The 22,488-nt window shown below is 41.5% G+C and overlaps 1 protein-coding gene across 5 annotated transcripts in view; it reads left to right on the forward strand.

The window, feature by feature from the left end:
* The window catches only part of CACNA1D (calcium voltage-gated channel subunit alpha1 D), a 2,225,258-nt gene that overhangs the window by 860,217 nt on the left and 1,342,553 nt on the right, over positions 1–22,488 (forward strand). For 3 of the 5 annotated variants that reach the window (XM_069643624.1, XM_069643621.1, XM_069643623.1), the window contains exon 8: positions 12,268–12,371. In XM_069643624.1, the coding sequence (XP_069499725.1) occupies positions 12,268–12,371 (104 nt within the window). Of the gene's footprint in view, positions 1–12,267; positions 12,372–12,991; positions 13,096–22,488 lie in introns of all 5 variants that reach the window. The other 2 variants (XM_069643622.1, XM_069643625.1) reach the window with 1 other exon arrangement.

Genomic DNA, 22,488 nt, shown 5'->3' on the forward strand with positions numbered 1-22,488 from the left:
TTCACCTGGACAGCCTGGGCTTTCAGTACACCCCCCACAATGGTAAAAACCACCACACCCATGACTCTCTCCGGGTGCTGGAGGTAGGAACTTCCTCTACCTAATCTTGCTGTTCCTCGTCATACTCCTTCGCATCGCTGTACCTGTTCCCCTGTCCATGACCTCCAGCTGGTGGTGGTGGTGTCCCCTGGGAAGGAGGGATGGCCATGACAGATGCCATTGGAGCAGGTTCTAAGTGCTCTGCAAAGCAGGTACTCTCCTGGATAGCCAGATTGAGAATGACTGACATTAATGGGTGGGTCCCTTCAGAGGAACCGTCTGTCAACTTGTGAGCTGAAAATAGGTCTTGGAAAGTTGTAAACAGTTTACAGATCAACTAAGAATGGGTCTGGGAGCTCTGGAAGGGTACACTTTCTACTTGAAACATCCTAGATTGGCCGAAAATGCAGTTTCTAAACTGTTCGCGGTGACAGAAACGTCCGTGGACACATCATTATGCCACACGGGTGTGGTCACATGATGACGTCTGTGGACGTCCGCAGCTGGTGTCCGCAGAACCCGTTGAGTGGGAGATGCCAGACACATGCGCATGGATGTCTGCAATCCGGCGCCCATATCTGCAGTGTAATTAAAAGTGCATCAAGCAAGCCGCACATGTCCTGACAAAACGCGATGTCCGCGGATGCCCCTTTTGTGAATAGACCCCCTGCACAGTGTTATAGTCTGCAAACTATTAAATGGGGTTGTAAAAAAAATGAAGGAATTTATTACAGAATAATATGCAAGATATTTATAGTATAAAAAATGTATTTATGAAAGGGATGGGGTATGGGAATGGGAAACAAATTTGATAATTTGGAATTTCTGTAAATTCATCATCATAGGAGGGAGGAAAGTCATCAAATGTCTTTCATTGATATTTTGTGAATTCGGTTGGGGTGATTGCTGGGGACATAGAGGACGGGTACAAGTAGGACAGTCATAATCAACATTTCTAATAACATGATTTTTACCATAATTTTAAAGTTCTATAAAGTCATTGTTAAGTTCATCCAATTTTGCAGACAAGAGCATGATTTCATTGTGTACAGTTGGGGATTGGGATTGTGTTTCCGATTGTTAGGATTCTCCATAATTTGTGGTGTAGTTTCTTCAAGTACAGTATGTACTATAAGACAAGAAGACATTATTATTTCATTGAGTTGTGTATAAATTACATTATTTGTTTATATTGAAATATGTATTGTTTACCATTAGAGATTTAATCATCACTCATGTCTTCTTTGGGAATAGTTTCTTCTGGCCACTGAAGTGTGTTTGCCATTTCTGTCAAAATAAAAAATGGCGATATTTGCTTATGAGAAATGTTTATATAATGAATGGTAAAAATAGAGAAATAAATACAGTGAACTTACTATTTGGTAAGAGGTTGTTTTCCAATGAGCTCCTGGTCTATCTTGGTGTGTATGAAGAGTTGTACTAAACTGATAATATGAGGTGTACAGTTACGGTTTGTGCTTGGTGCATTCCATCATTTTGTGTGCTAAATGAAAACATAATTTTTACATTTTGAAATGTTGAATTGTACAAAAATATATATTTGTGTGTAGTAAATATAAGATAAGTAATGTTGTTTTATGTATATGTTTTTGTTGGTTGAAGGGTACAAACATTTCTGTTGTCCCCTGTGCTTCTGGGTTTTGTTGATGCTACCTGCTGTCGATGGACTTTCCTAATGTCCGCGGACTCCACAGCTGCTACATTGGGGATATGATAAAAGGAACTTTTAGCAAATTAGTGGAGGTCTGTTAAAAACCTATGAAGTTCAGTGAAGAAACTTTGTTAAAGGGACTTTATGGTTACAAGTAAAACTGAATACCCTCAGAAATTGACCAGTTATGGTAAGCTATGCAACCATAACTCGTGCCACCACACCCAGGACATCAAAGAGGACATCACAAATGAAATTAATTTTGTTGAAAAGTCCCTAGAGGGGGTTGTGTTTACGGTGTTGGTAACAAGATGTCAGGGTGATATGATCGGGAGATCTCTCACGAACCACTTAATGTATTAAATGTACTCATCTAAACAAAACATTATATTGGAGTGTTGTTGTTAATACAGGAACCTAATAAAACATACACATAGGCAATGGCTGCAGGATGCACCATAGATGTACAGCATTTTTAAACTGGTAATATCGGCTAGTAACATAATAAATGCAACCCTATCACAATGAACACTAAAGTTGAGCATGGAATACATAGCTAACAATTCAAGACTTACTACACACTTGTGTTATTACAAACAATACCTATACAGACTCACAATGCATACAAATCAGAGAGACATATAGGGAAACTACAGTATATAAGAAAGAAAGAAACAGCATCACCAGAAAATGATAATAACATTAACCCTTTAAGTGCCATGGGTATTTCCCCCCCAGTGCCAGGGCCTTTTTTGGTGATTTCGGTATGTGGCCATTCAATGCCTTACAACTTTTGTTACATGAGATATCTCGGCCAAATTTGGCTTCTTTTTTTTCCCACATGTAGGCGGTTGTAACGCCACCCAGGAATCCTAGGTTGCTGTAGGGGGGTGAGAGAAAATAACCAAAAAGGGTGAACATTTTGGGTTTTTTCAAAAATGCCAATAAAATGATGTACGAAGAAGCCTGTGGTGTTTTCCTTGTAAGAGCTAGGAACAAATGGTTTGCTGTGCTGAATTCCCCAATTTCCTTGCTTTCAGGAACAGGTAGAGTGGAAACGAAAAAAGAAATATTTTGATGTGGTTATCAACTGTTTTGTGAGAGGTAGGCGATTTTGGCCTTTTTTGCCAATTGGACATGCATGGACGGAATGGAAGAAAAGGGTAGGAAAGCCGAATTGGAGGACAGAAAGGCATATATTTCTGAAAAGTAGACAAAATTCCAAGTTTAGGAAGGGGTAATTTGCATAGGTCAGGCAACAACTAGGTAGGGGAAAATGCCATAGATTGGGGGAAAAGCAGGAAAATGACCGAAAAAAGGTATGTGTTGGACATGGTTGGCTTGGTACGGCAATGGCTTCTATGAATTTTGAGAAAAGCAATGCTCCTCTACATTCCCTCAACTCGTGCAGTTAGGAAAGCACACATTTTTTGTAGTGTTTTACAAAACAAGCAATACCACAAGCCAAACACTGAGCCATGGTACACAGGAGTTTTATGCTCACGGTCTGAACAGAAGCAATTAGCACAGGCAGACCTTTTCAAGGGTAGGTGAAAGTGTATGGTGCCTAAAGCAGCGACTAAATGTAGGTCACATTTGGGAAATGAAAGGTTTGTGTGACAAAGGGCACCAGCAAATGGGTCAAAACATTATGAAAACCACACAAACACAACAAATGTTAGACCTTCCTGCGTTCCCACAAGTGTCCCGATGAAAACGGTACCTCACATATGTGGGTGCACCTACCTGGGCGCCAAGGGGAAAGCCCAAAAAACAGGTAACCCCAAGTCTGTTTACACCTGAATTTCACACTTTCTCCAGACAAGCACAACATACAGATATGGACCTCGGGTGTCCAAGCCACCAAGGAAAACAGGGAACCCCGTGCATTTCCGAAAAGAACACACTTGTGGGAATCCGCAGAGGTATGATTTGCGTAAATTGGCCCAGAATGTATTACCCAGACACCCCCGCAAATTCCGAAATGTGGGGAAAAAAACGCATTTTCCGCACATTTCACTCGGCTCACGCATCGAAACACGCCGCAAACAACACATGGCCTACTGTCCCGTGTTCCCACAGGTGTCCAGATGAAAACGGTACCTCACATGTGTGGGTGCACCTACCTGGGCGCTAAGGCGAAAGCCTAAAACACAGGTAGCCCCAAGTCTGTTTTGACACTTGAATTTCACACTTTCTCCAGACAAGCACAACATACAGATATGGGCCTCGGGTGTCCAAGCCACCAAGGAAAAAGGGGAACCCCATGCATTTCCGAAAAGAGGACACCCATGGGAATCCACAGAGGTATGATTTGCGCAAATCGGCCCAGAAGAACAAGTTACTTTCTTACCTGGTAACGTTCTTTCGATGGGATGGTCCGACAACGTATTCCATATCTATGACAGTAATCACCACAGCTGTGCTGCTTTGAAAAATGTTCTGCGATATGCTGTCCTGGAGGGCCTCCGTCGAGCCGACGCCACCGGATGTTATAAGTAGGATGCACGACACCCATAGCCTCAGTTGCAGTTTTTTCCCCGGAACGTGTGGCACAAACTACTGCCAGTATGACCACAGAAAGCCTTCCGGAAACGTAAGCTGCAATCGCATAAGAAATTCTGTAGCGGGGCAGGTATGGAGGGAGCGATATGGAATACGTCGTCAGACCATCCCATCGAAAGAACGTTACCAGGTAAGAAAGTTACTTGTTCTTCGAGGGGATTGGGTCCTCCAATGTATTCCATATCTATGACAGACTCCCAAAGCAGTACCAACGTATGGAGGAGGGAAAAGAATTTAGAATACCCAATCAAATTGCAGAGTAAAGGACCACCTTGGCAAAGGCCAGATCCTGCCCATGGATAGAATCTAGGGAGTAGTGTCGTACAAAAGTATGGACCAAAGCCCATGTGGCTGCTTCACAGATGTTACGAATAGGAACACCCCTCTGCAGGGCAGTAGAGGCAGCCATACCCCTAGTAGAATGGGCCCGTAAGCCTACCGGAGGGTCCTTACCCGCCAAGCGGTAACATTCAGAAATAGCCAAGATAATCCATCTAGACAAAGTCTGCTTAGTAACAGCTTGTCCCAAACGCCTTCCAGTGTAACCTATAAAGAGCTGATCGTCCACTCTGACCCGGAACATGCGTGAAATGTAGAACTCAAAGGTCTCCTAGGATCCAACCTATGGAGCCTCTCCTCTTCCTTACCAGGATGCGGAGGAGGATAAAATGCCGGAAGAATGACCTTCTGGCTTAAATGAAATTCCGACACCACCCGACAGCACAGGTTAGCATAGATATTAATACGCAACTGGTTGAATACCGAGCAGCAGCGGACATGGAATTTTGCTATTTTGACAGACCAGCAGCCGCTCACAGGTATGGGGAACGGGATAGGCCAGGTAGGCTCTTGGCAAATGTGGTACGCAGCGAGAGAGGCAACACGAATACCCTGTGTGTCACCAGGCAAGACGGGGTGGTGGTTACTAAGCTGGGAGAGATTGGCGGGGTGTTGTATGATTTCTATGCCAATTTATACTCCCCTCAAAGCGTAGCTACATACTGCGAAATTGATGATTATGTAGCAAAAATTCCCACCACGCTATCGGGAGAGGCCAGCAACGCCCTAGAAACACAGATAACACTGAGCGAGATGAAAGAAACTAAAAAGAACCTTCCGGGCGGTAAGGCTCTGGGTTCAGATGGTCTCGGTACAAAGTTTTATAGGGAATTCAATGATATACTGGCTCCCCATCTCCTGATAATCTGGACTGAAGCGCTGGAAAATTGTATTTTGCCGGATACAACGTGAGAAGCAGTCATCACACTATAATTGAAACTGGGAAAGCCACTGGACGACAATGGGTCATATTGCACGCTATCCCTTAAGAAACACCAATGCAAAGATATTTGCAAAGATACTGGCTTCCTGATTAAACACACTGATGCCATATATGGTGCATGAAGACCAAGCAGGATTCGTGCAAGGCAGATCAACGGCATGCAACATACGGAGGTGCTACAATATATTAGCAAGGATCCCGCAGGACACAAGAGGGGTCGCAATTGCCTTAGATATGCAAAAATCATTCGATGCTGCATACTGGCCCTTTTTATCTAGAGTATTGCATAACTATGAGTTTGGCTCGAACTTCATCCATTGGGTGTGCATTCTTTATACGCAACCATGGGTACAAGTTTGTGTGAACCGGGTGCTCTCTTCGATCCTGGAATTAGCAGGGGGCACCATGCAGGGCTGCCTGCTCTCCCCACTACTGTTCGCATTGGTGATAGAACTATTAGCAGACCTTCTGAGAGCATGGCACCGGGCTGGGAAAGCTATAGCCGGGAGAGTGGAGTTGATAATATGCAGACGACATTATGCTGTATGTTCGGGAACCCGAGAGATACCTGCATAGGGTGCTAGCAGCAGTTCGAGAGTTCAGGGAATATTCGGGTCGCAGACTGAACACTAACAAATCTGAGATATTCCCACTGACAGATAGGACTGGTGAACCCAGTGACCTGTATGGACTAAAGTGGGCACTACAACGGGTGAAATATTTAGGCATTGAGATAGCATGAACAGCTCAATTGGTGCCCTCCCTTAATTATGAGGACCTGGCCGACACGCTTTGTGCCAAGATTGACTGCTTGAACCATCTCCCTATTTCACTCTTGGGCAGACTGGCGCTAGTGAAACTGATTATGCTCCCTAAACTGTTTTATCTCTTCAGCACAGTGCCACTGTGGCCTGGGAGATCCTTCCTCTCAAGAATACATGGGGCATGGCATGTTAGGCATTTTTGTGGAAGGGCCAGGTGCAAGTTAGTTGGAAGCGTCTTACAATGACATATGAACAGGGGGGGTTGGCGGTTCCTGATTTCGTACTGTACTTCCTAGCTGCACAGGCTTACTATGCGATATACTGGGCGGAGGGTGGACCTAAGACGTCCCATGTGGAAGTCGAGAGGCGACAACCAGATGGACCCGGTCCTGGTCACGCAGCGAGCATGGGCTAGACTAGTCTTCCACCCCAGAGACACAACAATGTACAGCCCGGACATGGCTGTTTGGGGCGCGCCATACCTCCCCCCAACACAGGACATGGTCCTGGCCACCCACTGACAGGACAGGGGCATACTTCACTTTAGAGACCTGTTCCCTAAAGGGCAGTTTGTAATCTGGGATGACATTAAGGCCAGTATTGGTGACACTCCACTACAGAAATTACAATATCTTAGACTCCTCTCTGCACTGGCGACGCTGTGGGGAGGGTTCCCTCGTGAACCGCCCTTACACCTGAGTCCGAGGTATGCACTCACTGCTGGCGCAGAGAGGAAGACAGCCTCTGCATTGTACAAACAACATTGTCAGCTGGGATAGTACAAGCGCCAGATCTTAAAGGGGAGCGTGAAAGAGACCTAGGGATTACTCTCACTGAAACGCACTGGATGCAACTATGCAGGCTGACTAAGAACATTTCTTGCAATTCCATATAGAGGCTAATCCACTTCAAGATATTGAACAGAGTACACCTCACCCCAGTCTGCCTTACGAAAATGTATGCTGCGGCTGAAGGAAAGTGCTCAATATGTGGGAACGAGGATGCAGACATACTTCACATGTTGTGGTCCTGTGGTGCACTCACTGAGTACTGGACGAATGTGTGTAATGCGTTAGAAGAAATGGTGGACCAGCCAACATGTCTATTGGGCTTTGTATGTAAAATGAACCCTGTGCAACGTAGACTTCTCAATCTGGGTCTGTTGTTGGCTAAGCGTGCTATATTGATGCAATGGAAAAGTAAGATACCCCCCTCGATGGAAGACTGGGTGAATGATATGTCTTGGACAAATGACAATAAAGAAGTCTACTCTAGCTTACTACCCTTAACAAATCGCCCAGAGGACATATGGGGAGGATTTAGGCAATACCTGCTTAATAAAAGTGAAGGCAGGCACAGTGAAGATGAAGTGTCATAATGCCTGTATATAAATCGCCTGAGCATGTACGCTACAGTGAACTGGATGCAATTTGCAATTCAACTGTATGAAATTTAATGTTGTAACTCTGTGCAAAAGTTAAATAAAAGTTTAAAAAACACATTTTAAAAAAAGTATGAGAAGGTTAACGTCTAGATATATAGCACATTTTGAATCTTTAAATTCTTGCTGTAAGTGAACAAAAATACGTGGCCTAGATATGTTGTGAACAAAAACAAGTGGCCTAGATATGTGATGTCGTCAGTGATGTCATAAATGACATTTGTGATGTCATCTTTGATTTCCTGAGTGTTAGTCTTAGCAGTGCACGGTGGTGGTGCCAGTTGGTTGCAAAACCTACCATAACTGGCGAATTTCTGGGGTGTTTAGGTTTTACTTGTAACCACAATGTCCCTTTTAACAACATTTCTTACTGAATTTCATAGGTTTTTATTAGTACAAGTTAACCATAATGTCCCTTTAACAAAGTATTTTGGGACACCAAGTGGCAGCCTGCTGTACTTGCTGGTCTTTCCTCGCTGCCTTCTGCTGTTTTGGCTCCACCTACAACACTCTCTACAATAGTTGCATCCACCGCCAAGTGGGCTGCAAAGTGGGACACTTAGTGGAAGTCTGCAGTCTGCAGTTTGTGGGTTGAAGGACTGCCTCGGCCACTACTTAATGCTGCACCGGTGAGTGTTGCTGATTTGTTGCATCTGAAACGACCTAGAGACTGCAGGGAGTTTCTCCCTTTGATCTACAACCTCCTTGTTACTCAAACATTTAACTTTTTCAGACTCCCCGAGTGTTTTAGAAGTTGTGCTCTGGCCACTTGTTTCTCCTCTAACAAAATCTATTTGTGGTTACTGCTAGCATGAGGTGAGGGCTAAGGAGTCAGCCTGTTCAGGACGATCCTCAGGAACTTAAAGCTCCAGACTACATGGCAAGCTAGTAACATGGCGCTCTTCAAGCCTGCACAGTCTATTAAATCCCTTATTATTTCAGCTACTCTCCAGGAAGAATGCAATCCCCACTTGTCAGCCCTTCATCTCAAAGGTACTCTGAGTTTTTCTTCAAATCCACTGACCTGCAGATTGCGGCCGATATCGACGCTAGACCTGCTGATAAAAATAAGATGGGGCTAAATCTTCAGAGGTTTTTAAGAGTGTTAAGAAACAAGCTGATTACAAAACTCCTCGACCACAATCTCCTTTTTTCCCCCAATTGCTGGTCAGCGATTTATGGATCACTATTGTGTTAAATCTTTGGGCTAAAGCACAGAACTGAAATCAGTGAATCCTGTAAAAGGCATATCTATGCTGGACCATTCAGTTATGAATGAACAGTACGCTGATCCTGGGCCAAAGGATCTCACTGATCTCAGTAGTCTAGAATTTTCTGACTTAACCCTGGAAATTACCATTACACACACATTACGCACAACAGATCTCTTGGCCCATTCGGGAGCGTTATTCAACAAACATGTGACTCATCTAACTTGGACTCTCCATCCGACCTAACTAAAATCATTGACAAATATTCTATTACTAACAATCCACATTATTGTTCCCAATGTTCCAGATAAGATTTGAAAGTGAAGGTATTTTACTCCCTGTTTTTTCAAGTTGTGAGTAAAATGATTTTTTAGGGAGTAAAAATGGAAGTCCAATTTTCAATGAGAGTATTTTATAAGCAAGTAAAATATGTTTCAGCTGAAAAACGAAAATGTTTTTGTGATATTTATTTGCAACTAGTTATTCATGCACATTAAAAGATATGTTACTTCTTCCAATCAGGCAGTTACAATAGTAGTTTCTGCCTGTGATACTACATGCAGTACTGGTCCAAACATATCATGGAGCTGTGAGGCTGAAAGCAGGGCGCAAGATTCTACATGTCTTTTTCCTTTTTTTTGGTTGCAAGTATTTGTACTCCTATTTTTACTTTTGGGGAGTATTTGCCAATTTTCAGGTAGTCAAAGTGGCCGATACACCTCTTAACTGTAGGGCTTTATAATTTTAGAGAGTCCTACATAATCCTGACATAAGAAGATCTCAACTGAAACTGCATCACCTAAAGGAAAATTGTACAGAGCCTGTGGTAGCCTGTCATCCACCGTCTTTGAATTCTGGATTTTCATATACATTCAGGAATAATACAAGTGTATGCAAATGTAGGATTGTGAGGATATTTTTGGACACACTGTATGGGGCATGGCATCTTCACTGACCTTATAGCACAATATACTGTGTGATATTGCCTCAAAAAAAGCAATCTAAATGCTCAGCATAACTTTTTACAAGAAATTAGACACAGATATCAAATGAAGATCGTCCCTTGAAATTGGCTAGGGCATGCTGGTGCGCAGAGCCAGTAAGGAGATAGCGAACAGGGAAATAGCGGAGATTGTGCTGCATTGCCAGTTCTGACTCCCGCTCAGGTATGCTGCTCTAAATTGATGAGAAACTCCACTGGTATAGCTTCTGGTATAGCTTCTGAAAATATGGGGCAAGCGTCCTCACCCTAGAGTCTATAAGTAGTGGAGCTGACCAAAATTGCAAAATCAGATCTGCAGATGTGGATGTCAATTAATGGGAAATCTGCCTTCTGCCATCTCCCTTCTGTTAAGCGCCTATTTCCTGCCTTTTTCACAGTAAAAATGATATTACCATAGATAGACCCTCAATATCCTCAAATTGTGAAACATTTGCACAGCCACATAGTGCTAGCAGCTCAGAGAAGCATATGGCCCTCTTAAATGTTAGTGTTTCTCGCCTTGCGGTGATGGTATTATAGATTGGGAATAAAGGATATTATTGTGTAGAAGAGCCGCCATTTGCCATTCTAGGGCTTCCACATGTTGATTCAGCATTCCATTATTTAAGCTTTGTGTAAATGATTGGTCAAGTGATCTGAAGCAAAATCATGACAACAATCTGCCTTTGCCCCCTTAACAAATTCCAAAAGATTTTCAGCAAATATCCTATAGCATTGATCCCTTTGAACATTTTCCATGGTCTCCCAGTGACGAGGCCCATTCTGAAAAGCCTTTTTCCCGATGTTGCCATCCCTAATTCTGCCTATGCTTGTTCCCACTATCAGTCACATAGTGTACATTCTAGTTCTCCCCTGCCTAAGTTGTACGTTTTTCTGGTCGTAAAATACACCTTTTCGCCTTCAGTTGTTTTGTCATCCATACAAATGATTCTGAACAGTTGTCCATTCTGAATCTTCAACATTCATGATTTGGCACTAGTAAGCAGTAATAGGTATATCTGTAGGCTATGCAAGCGTAATCCCTTTTAAGCACTGTCTCACGTATTTCTCTCTTCTTTTGACTTTTTTAATGAAATCTGTACTTGCATTGACTAATAAAATGTGGAGAAGAAAAATAGATGAGCAGATAGAAAAAAATAACTGAGCCAGTGCTGGACATCTGATGATAATATACTATTTTTCTTTAGCCCTTCATGCCATATGTCATCTACTTGTTATCAACCTTGGAAAGGCGGTCTGAGTCGGCCCTGCCAGGATCCAAAATTGTGATGTGCTTGCTTGTACTATGTGGGAAGAGAACATTTAGGTCATGAAATATTATCACAGCCCAGAATCTATGTCCAGTTCTCAACTCCCTCAGTCCTGATGAACTTCTCTCTATACATCTCTCCCATTAAAACCTACCTTGTGTTTATTGCCTATTTCCCTATGTATATTTTTGGTGTATTATGTTATATTAACCAACATATTTTCCCATCTTTCCTATGTTCTCCCAGCCCTTGTAATGCTGGAGCTGCTCTATTATCGCTCGTCTCGATTTGGCAGTAAGATCAATTCAAGCCCTGCTCATGGACAGCTATTTGGATACAGTCCTGGGCTCTTGTCACACCGTCTCTACCTGCTGCACTGTCAGATTTGGATGCCAATAGTATTTCCATGAGTCTGGGGAAAGGGAACTGGGCGTATTAGTAAATACAAATGTGTCACCATAGTGATCGTTGCATGGGTTGTCTATAGTTTCTTTTCCTTCAATCTACCCCCTGCCGCTCCGCTTGTCGTGTATGTAAGGTTTCGAAAAGAGAACATGTGCTTGTGGTTACGAAGTAGGTAACCACATAGGCAGGCGTGGCATTTTATAGTGGGTGAAATTGTAGTCGGCTCCTCTGACCTACTGGTAGGAACAGCTATGAGGCTGGTGGCAGCTGTGACAGTCACACAGGACGGTGAGTAACTTCTACTCTTTAGATTGTGAACCATGTGCCCATACGTTGGCTTTGTTATAAAACAAATTCAAAAGTGGAGTATGCTATTATGTCTGTATTAGGATTATAACCGTAATATGGTGTTTTAATGTAGGTCCATGCCATTTTGTACTTTTGAGATGTTATTTCATTTTGCCAAGCTTCATACTCTAAGAATGTGTATAAAATGAGGACTGTTATTCCATTGATGCAATTCTTGCAATGCCTGCTAGAAATGTGATTACTTTTTTATATAATGTCTGTTCTCTTGAGGTTTCCCTTAAATACTGCAGGACACTACTTCTTTAAGTCCATCTTATTTCTTACAGATGAATGATTCAATGGGATTTGAGTTGCCATGGGTATATTTTGTCAGTCTCGTCATCTTTGGGTCTTTTTTCGTGCTAAATCTTGTACTTGGTGTATTAAGCGGGTAAGCACACACCTTTTCTCATGAAAGCAGAGTCCAGCTTTCAGTTGCCCTGAACAAATAGTTTGTACAGTATGTAACACCATAAACACATCTGGCATTAATTGCGATAGTTTTATTTCCTTCCAAATTGTCTTAAGTATCTTCCTATTTTCATTAGAATATACCATTTAGCAATGCAAAGTTAAATGTACAAATATAAAAACCTTATGTAAATGATATAAGAATTTCTCGAACAATTATTAAAGTAAAGCCAATTCTATATCAAAAAGCACAGTGTTGAAATATACCTTTCACTCAGGTTCAAAAAGAAATCACTGAGTGGACAAAATATTTTAATTCAGAGCCGTGTTACTAAACGAATGAATAGTCTTGTAAATAGTTATTAATATGTACGATAGTCTCTAGCTGTGTTATATATTATTGAAGATTCACACTACAAATTTAATATACTCGATTAAACATTCACTGAATTCCAGGGTAAGTACTATTTCTTTGGTCACCAGCTTTCATTGTAGAGTTGGGTGCTAGTAAAAGGAGACCTGTTCAATCTGGCAACTGCAAAAAGGACTCTGCCATTTATTCAATCAATTAACCATAACTCATTTCCTTACATTTTACAGGTGAATGATGCGATAGGATGTGAATGGCCATGGGTCTATTTTGTTAGTCTTATCATCCTGGGGTCATTTTTCGTTCTTAACCTGGTTCTTGGTGTACTTAGTGGGTAAGCAGTCGAATTCTCATTGTGTATTCTACTGCTGTGTGAAAAGGCAACTTCTTGCTTCATTTGCATGCACCTTTCTTTCTGCCACCTGTATTTCTGCCGTTTTGCAGTGTTTGTCTTGGACTGACTTTGTTTAGAGTGTAAACTGAATACTGCTCATTTACATTTAGTAAGGAAAACTTTGTCAAATTACGTAGCCTGTATTTGTTTTCACCTTGCCTGTTACATTTTTATTTGAATAACATACATGTGCATCAAACATAAACTGTTTAGAAGTTAAATTCAAACTCTTTTTGTGCAGAATGTGTTGATGCATCTCTATGCATAGTCCGAACACTCAAGTAAAATAAAAAAGAAATATCCATAGCTATGCAAACAACTATTCTGTATATATTTCTATTGCCAGCTACTGTACTTCTAGTGGCTGTATTTTTCGTTCAGACTTCTGCGTCAGGTCTAGCATCTCCCAAACCCCTTTCAAACGGGGTAGGGAGTATCTGAATACGTTTATAAATCCCCACTCTTTAAATCTTGTACTGCTGATAAGTAGAATCTGCCGATAAGTAACTACAGCTCTGTAAAACCTGCTTCCCTGATGCACGCCTGTGGCTCTTTTCAGTGGCTCTCACTGCAGTTCTTTCAACACAATTTATGGTTTGCATACTTTGACTATGTGATCTGCTATTGTTCTGGCCTTAAACCTTCACATTTCCTCAGATATTCTACTACATAATTCCTCTTTTCTGTCTCTCATTCTCGCTACTCAATATAAACTGTTTTATTTTTTATAACTCATTTTCTTTTTAACAGATAGCTTTCGGTTTTTGAACTACGTTTCCTACATTTAAATTTCAATCTTTAAAGAAACATTCAGTCAGTCCATTGCACAGATCATAACATTGGCTATCTTATCGTGCTCTCGATTAAGGTTAATGTACAACATTCTATTATCCCCCAGTGTACCTTTGTTCAAAACTAGACTTTTAACCTATTTCTTCCTCCCAATACTGTTTATGTTCAATTACATACCAAAATATAGCAGCTCTCAAGCCAATGTTGGTCTAAAATAAATTGTAGTTGTTGTTGTAATATAAAGCCCTTAAAAACCACAAAGCTACATGCACAATAAATCATTAATACATAAATATAATTAAAAACAGCACCTGAAATCACGCATGACACTTTATAGACTTTTCACAATAAACAAATGACAATGGACACAAATAATTCCTATTACCTGTGGCGATTTATAAACACACCTCTTTGTATACCACCAGTTCTACCTAAAATTCAAATTTCATGAAGAGAATAAAAGAATCTAAAAGAAATAATTTATCAGGCGTCTTTTTCAAACCCAAGTTTCTTTGCCAGATTGTCCATGCTTTCATCAACAAATTAGCAATCCCCTCAAGGAATCAACATCTTAGCACAGATAGCAGAACGTCCTGGCTTTACGTACAGGCCTTATGCTATTGCAGTCAGAGAAGCCATGTTCTTCTTGTTGCTTCATAACATAGATAGAAGGTAAATAAATTGCATATATACTCCCTAAGAAATGACATTTAGAATTTTCATTTCAATCATTTGATCATTTACAAGTGAATGTAGCTAAAAAATGACCTTCCCTTTGAAATCCTCAAGTATGGTTCACAACAAAAAGAGGTCTTTCTTTCCATATAGCTAGATATCAAACTGTTGGAATTGACTGTTTCTTAGTTGCATGACTAATATCATGCTTCAAAAGCTGAGGTTAATTGCTGCTTTGACAGCAGCCTGTCTGGTAACCCCAGGTCCAACTCTGTCTTATGAACATATTTAAACTAGGGGGTCTAAATGTTGGTTACTTCAAATCCTATACCAATATAGCAAAGCTTTTCATTTTGACACAGCTACAATGCCTTGCAAGCCTATCTCCATCTGGAGGGGGAAGCTCGGTGTGCTAAATTAGGAGGTAAATACGGATTTAAAAAGTTAACTTTCTCATTTTTTCAGATAGTAGATATTTTAATATTTCTAGATTTCCACATCATATAAAAAGCCTGCTGGAATTGTGTTCCATACATTTCTAGAGTAGGTCTGACAAATCCTATTTAACGCACCACTGCATCTAGCAAGTGTAAAATCACTCTTCTCGTGTTGTTCATCCCAAAAGACATTTCCACTAACGCGTACCCCCAGGTAATCATAATGGTCTTCTCTTTCCAAAACGGTACATCTAAAATGTAACCCAGTAATAGATTTGTTCTTATTTAACCAAATATGGTTCTTGGTCTTTGAGGTATTTATCTCTAAACCCATGTCAATATATATGTCATCAAATGTATTCAAAAATTTGTGAGGCCCTTTGGGGGTCTTGCTTATCAATATTACATAATCGGCGAATAGCAAGGTGCCCTACTTTTCTCTCTACCGAACGATTGAGCATCCATTTTTTAAGGCCACTGCCAGCTTGTTGATACATAAACAAAACAGGGAAAGGGGTTAAGCTACAGCCTTATCTAAATTATTTAAAAAATAGTTTGTCCCCCTCACATATCAAAAGGAATCATTGCAAAATGCTCACTAGAGATTATAGATAGCAGATTCATTGGGACACCTGCGTGAACTAAATAATGCCAACGTTGCTGTGGGATATAGCATCAAAGGCTGTATGTAGGTTGACAAATAAATACAGCAGCTATTCAAAGAGTACCACATATTTTCTGATGGAGCAGAAAGAGGTGAAATCCCTGTTTGATGGTGCTTACTGCAGTCCTAAAGCCCACTTGACGATCAGACAATATGTTTTGCTTCTTGAACCCAGTTTTCATGTTGTGAAAAAAGAAGCGTGCGAATGCACCGTCTAAGCCATTTTTAGTTTAGGCTATTGGGTATCGGTTTAGCACCACATATGAGCTGAAATTATTGCATTAGAGTACAGCAAGGGAGAAATTGTATATGAAGAAGGACACAAAGCCTATAAGTGGTGTTTGGTTATTTGCCCACCCATTTACTGCCCATGGTCATGCTAATCCATATGGCCATGCTAATCCATATGGCCCATTCCCACCCAGTTTCTGCTCCTCCCCACCCAAAATACCTGCTCATGGGAACTCTTTGATCTAGCTTTATTCAAGCCTTACGATCAAACTTTGCAATCAGTGTCTGCCAGTGTTTTCTCGAAGCGTCTTCTGAGAGTTAATGAATTAATGGGAGTTTTAAAGGCTCTACTTGTGTAATAAAAATGCATTAACTAGGTCTGCCTTCAGCCACTGATTTATAAGCACTATGCATGTCCTTCACTGAAGTCCTGTTAAAAACAAGCACTGGCAAAGTCAATCGGTTTGACTTATGTATAAATATTAGGCATTTGCCAGGCACTACTATTAGATGCTCGGATACTCACACCATTTTCCACCTGCTACCATCAATAGCCAGTAAATTCACTACAGCAGTGGCTGGCAAGTGCCTTTCCCATGCCTACACCAAAGCCTAAACTGTTGGATTTTCCAATGCTTGTTCAATGTTGTAATATCTACTTAACCAGCTTTAGTGCCCAGAGTCTTTGTGATCATGTAAGGTCCCATTTATCACAATTAACCCATAATTACCAATAACTAGTAAAATTACTCATTTAAAAAAATCTTCATTAACTATAGTTAAAGAAGGAAGGACATGGCGGTCTGGATGTAAGTCCATTTTATTCACAAGCTGGGTAGTATGACAACAAATCAGTCTGAGAGTGCATAGCCTACCCACCGGTACTACCGCACCAGGCCAGTGCCCCAAATGGCACAGCTCCAACACTGGCACAGCAATCCAAATGTCACTTAACATTTCATCAATGAGGTCAGGCAGCCAACAATGACATCCAGAAGATCTATATAGACACAGGCTGAGACAGCGTCAAGGGGAAATGCAACCAAGCCACAACGTTAACACAAGACAATCAAATAATTGGTGTTAATGAAAACTTAACATCTCAGGAATTTGACATTTATAACCATGCACTTAATTGACTATGCTAATCCATCATTGCTATAAAGTATAGTTTACTGTTTCATGGTAAGAAATGTTTGCTGTTTCCTGTGGTGCTCAATCAACCTGTTCATCTTGTAGACCAGTTTTCTCCTGTGTTTTCGACAATTTATTCCTATCATCGGTTCACACCCCTTGAAGCCCCCTGTTTCCTCCCCCATGCCCTCTCTCCCCAAACATTGGCCCCACCAGCCCAAACACCCACAAAGACAGACTGACAAACAATACATACACACCCCTGCCACTAACATTCCGCCCTCGGCCACTCAACCACACACATACATATACACACTTACTCGCTCTCTGCACCTTACATCTTCCAGGCCACCGAGGAATCAGCTCCTGTGTGCAGCATAGGACAGCGCTCAACCTCTGTGGCTTAAAAGAATACGGCCAACGGTATGCAGAATTGTTTGCTTACGATCATTAGATTGCTGTCAAAAGACTGCATATCGACTGCAGAGGATGGAAAAAAGCTGCTCTGTTTACTCATAAGAACAGGTCAACGTAATCCTATTTTCTCATGTTCAGTGAAACCTCAACTGGCTTTAGGTAGTGCAAAGTGCATTACAACCTTCGTAGTTCATTGGGTCATTCATGATACGCGCCCACTCTTCATTTAAGACATATAAAAGGGTAGATGGGGTGTATTCTACTGAGGAATTCTTAGTGAGATTTGAGACAACGGGTCCTCTTAACCACCCTCTGGCTTAGTCTGTGAGATTGGGGTTGTTATTCTAATGGTCATCTTTTTTAATTTGTATATTAAAGTGTTATATGGTTAAATAAAACTTTTTAACACTACTTTACAAAATCATACAATTATGCAATTTAGATCACTACAACCACAACTTTACCCCTTTATACAATTCATTTTCAAAATATAAAATCATCACATTCTCATAGTATACATACATCTAAACTACAATAAATTGAATTCAATAAAACCTTGAAAGAACGATATCTGAATTCATAGAATCACTATTCAATAATTTTACAAATTCGAACCAGATATGGTACATTGTAAAATTCAAAATCATGCTATTAGCCGAATATAAAAGAAAATGCCAAAGATCGTCCTGTGTGGACATTTTCTAGTTTAAAACGCGAGTTATTGTACCCTTTTATGTACAGTTCCCTGTGATTCTTATAACCAGTCAGCAAATATGATGTTTCTATTTCTCCAGCATGGGGTCTGGCATGGATTGATCAGATGTAGAAACGGTGGAGCTTGAGGCTCAATTTAACCGAAAAATGAGAAAAATCTCCAGAAAAAGCGCGAAAACGCAGCAAAAGCTCGAGAGCTACAGCACGAGGACTCCCAACACTTGAACGTGCGGTAAAAATCTGAGGATGGCTGCCAGAGGCGGGGCTTAGGGAGAGGGCAGTCATTTGCTGGGGGCAGTATGACCCAGAGACCAGTGATTGGTTACTACTAAGAAAGACAGATCAGAAACGAAACTGATACTGATTTTTTCTATACCGAGGATTCCCGGCCTGACGACAGGGAATATTCATGAGCATGTGAATCCATGCCAGACCCATGCTGGAGAACAACAGTTACAGGTAAGTAACTTGTTCCTTCCAAATTACAGATGCAACATTTATGCTCCTGATATGGGATTTTTTTCAAGGCACCTGCTCACTTTCCCATTGAATAATTTCTCTACGTAACTAACGGGAGCATTCACCGGAAAACCTTGCTTTGTATACATGATATCTCATTTCGATGGGTTCTTAAACTATCCGAAATCTTTCCTTTCTCCTTGATCATTTTATCAGTCCATGCAAGAGTAATAGTTTCATCCAAAACGTATCCAATGTCTTCAAAGAAGGAAATAACCTCCTACAATCACTCTCTCAAGGCATTAGATGGCGTACCCAGCAGTTAAGAAAAATTCCTGAACATAGAGTTAGGATTTTCTTTTTTCAGTAAGCATTTTTATATAGAATATGCCACTGTTCATTTATTTTGTTTCGGTAGTTAGTGATGTCATACCCATTCACAATGTATTACTTCTGCTGGTGTAGATTAGGGGAAACCTAAAGTCCTTTGACATATTTTTTCCCTTCTAGAGATTCTTACCATTTTTTCTATTTATTGGTGAAAACCTCAAGTCCCTAAAATGCACTTTGGACAAAGCTCGATTTATATATTCTCATCAAGCCTTTGGCAGAATATCACCTCTATCCTTGATAATATTTCTAGCAGCATTTTATTTTTTTTCCACCTTATCTCTGTTTTTTCTACTTCTGAAGGCTCCAGTGTGTCCGATATGTTGCTGCCTAAATAAACAGAAGAGCAAACCACTTCTATAGCCTCACCATCCATATTCCACACAAACCTATTCTGTTTTCTCTTATTACCTCGTATCATAATAACCTTAGATTTTTTTTGATCGATGACAAGGCTATTCTCTAGGAAGTATTTCTGCAATATCTCTAAAGAGGTTTCTAAGCACGGACCCAGGGATCGAACCTGTGTTGCTCTGTGTCGTCTTGCTTCCAAGACGAAAACGTTGCTCCTGAGCTATCCTCCCGAGACAATGTGACGTGATGCCCTGTGCCCCCTGTACCCACTTCTGGGTCTCATGAATACTACTCGCCCCCCCTCTGGGCATCGTCACACTCCTTCCTGCCCACTTCACCTGCCTCTCCAGTTTTCTCCTAGCTTACCACTCACCCTTGTTTTGCCTTTCTGTCAAGGGAGCTCGCCCTTACACTCCCTTTCACTTCCTCTCAGCCCCCACCGCCACCCAAAATATCTTCTGCCATATTCCCGGACTACTGCATCTCTGGTTTTATGGTTGTGCCGAACCTCAGCAACATAGTTTGTACAGTATTTTTGTCTTGGGAGGATATCTCAGGGGCAACGTGCTCGCCTTGGAGGCAAGACGACACGGAGCAACACAGGTTCGAGCCCCGGGTCCGCGCTTAGAAACCTCTGGGTATTAAGCGTGTTACAAATAACCAATCATATCTGTTTAAAATTCCCCAAATCCTGTCATGTCTTAGGAGCCCTGAGGTGGTCTACGTCACCAGTGTTGATTTCAGTACATCTCTGATTTTGTTATGTACAAAATGTACACAGAGCTCTAAGGTTTCCCATGGCCATGCCAGAGAAATCCATACGTTCCTTTTTTTTTTCTTTGTAATCAGGCACTTGTAGTTTTTTGTAAGGTACTTGTAGTTTTTTGTAAGGTAACTACAATTCCCAGTTTTCCAAGCAAAAACAGGACTCAGTGGACTGCTCGCACATGGCCACAGGAAACTTGAGATCTCTGTGTACACCTTCCATCCCCAGAGCCTTCCCCATAGAACAGAAGTGCATAGGCTACAGAGATGGTATACATGAGAGAAGCACACACAGCATCTGCTTCCTTCCCCATGTGGCTCCAAGAACACCAAAACACTCCCGGAGTTCTGATTCTATGAGAGGTGTGAGGAGAATAGGTTCCCACACCACCCAGGGGAACATTTTGCATAGTGATTAAAATATAGATAAACCGAACATAAAACTTACATTCAAAAACTCGAGTTTCCTGTGTTTTCCTCGTGGCTATTTAAGCCAACTGCATATTTGCTGTGATGGTTTAAAGGGCGGGTTTTCGCTTTGTTATAACATTGTCAGTGTTGATCCTGAGCCCCACTCTAACCCATCCCCAACAAAACACCCTGCCACCCTCCCCCTTAGTTCCTTACCCCAAACGCACAACAAATATACAAATGTCTAAAATAGCACTGGGGAAGGCATTGTAAGCGAAAATTAGATGAGTGAGGATTAACATACTGGAAGCTTGAAACCATTTCTTTGCTTCAATGGGATGTGGTGGAAATTGAATAATAGAAAGAAGGGGGTCTGGTATCGGAGAGGGAGGGTAAGAGAAGTATAAAATGAATGTACCCATACAAGAGACCCATCGTGTAAAGGCCAACTGCGAAATCTCCATAGTTCCCTGTAGGCTAGTCCACCACTGCCTCTCTCGTGCTGTCCCACTCCCCACAAATAACTACAAAAAAAGCATACCAAAACCTGGCTTCCAGATAACTTCCCACGCCTTTCTCAGCTTCCCTTCCCTCACAGTACTACTGTGTGGCCCTGTGTTGCCCCCCTGACAGTGCAAGGTGCTTTGAGTATGTCACAGTAGCAGGCCTACCTCTGAGAACGTCCCTCCTACCTGACAGAGTGGTAGCCATGTGTCTAACAGTGGCAGGCTTGCTGCTCCCTCTGTCAGGAATTAACGCCTTACTCATCAGTTGGCCCGTCAGTATGGGGGCAGGGCAGATTGCTCGCTTGCTTCCCTAGGGTCTGAAAAGATATAGGCAGGCAGGGAAAATGCATATTCAGTGCTGTTACATCATGGCAGGGGAATGTGACTTTTTCAGTAGGATGTAACCCATTTTCACGTGTGTGACATCGCAGTAAGCAAATAGGGCATTTAGAAATGTAAATTCTTGCAAAAGGTTTCTTATGAGAAGCGACTTGTTCCATATATATTGGGTATGACTCTTAGATGGTTCTAATTCAATCTCTCTGCCGCAGTCCTACGAAGTGCGTCTGAGCGTTGTCGGTAAAGCCGCCTATATCACGGAACTGTTTAAGTACATTTCCTTTGCTCCTCCGGGGGCATATTACCTCCACGAGAGAATTGAAAAACTCATAATTTACATATATACATGTCTACATTTTGCATTAGGTCTGCAGTCCTTTGCTAATGAGGGTGAAGAGTCTTCGGGTGAAATTAAGGGCTTGGAAAATTCCATTCGATTATCAGACAGGCAATGTCCTCTAGTGTTGACAATGGATCCAGAAGATCCAAGTTTGAATAATGCTACACATCCGACCACATAGTGCAATTCTGAGAAAATCAGCTCGCCTAGCTGTTTCGAAAATACTGAAGTGAAGACTAAAGTGACTTCACACACTGCCTCCCCGTCTGTTTATCTTCATTTGCAGATGGGTAATAGGAAAGGGGTGATTCAAATGTCAAGGTGATTGTATAAGAAAGTTGGTAGGAAGTTGGGGGTAAAATGGCATTTATTTTTCTATAGCGCTTGCTAGCATATTTGTGCTATTTTATGGATATAGTTCACTGATGTTCTCAAATAAAGCCACAAGACCAATATAAATAGCAGATACATTTAACAGAGGTTTCGGTGCCCCCATGTTTCTCAAATTAAGGCAGTCATCCTGAAATAAATCTATCAACAAAGGGAATGGTTACATATTTTATTGGGACTTGTGATTCTCAACTGAATCCTACATGGGGAAGGTGAGCAGCACATTGTGTGACTCGTATTTCTAATATCTGAAAGTACTGGATTCCACACACGGATAGATTCCTTAAGGTGTGCAGAATCTTACACCGTTTGGTT

The sequence above is a fragment of the Ambystoma mexicanum genome, chromosome 2p (genome assembly GCF_040938575.1).
Source record: "Ambystoma mexicanum isolate Mex_15411 chromosome 2p, UKY_AmexF1_1, whole genome shotgun sequence".
NCBI lineage: Eukaryota > Metazoa > Chordata > Amphibia > Caudata > Ambystomatidae > Ambystoma > Ambystoma mexicanum.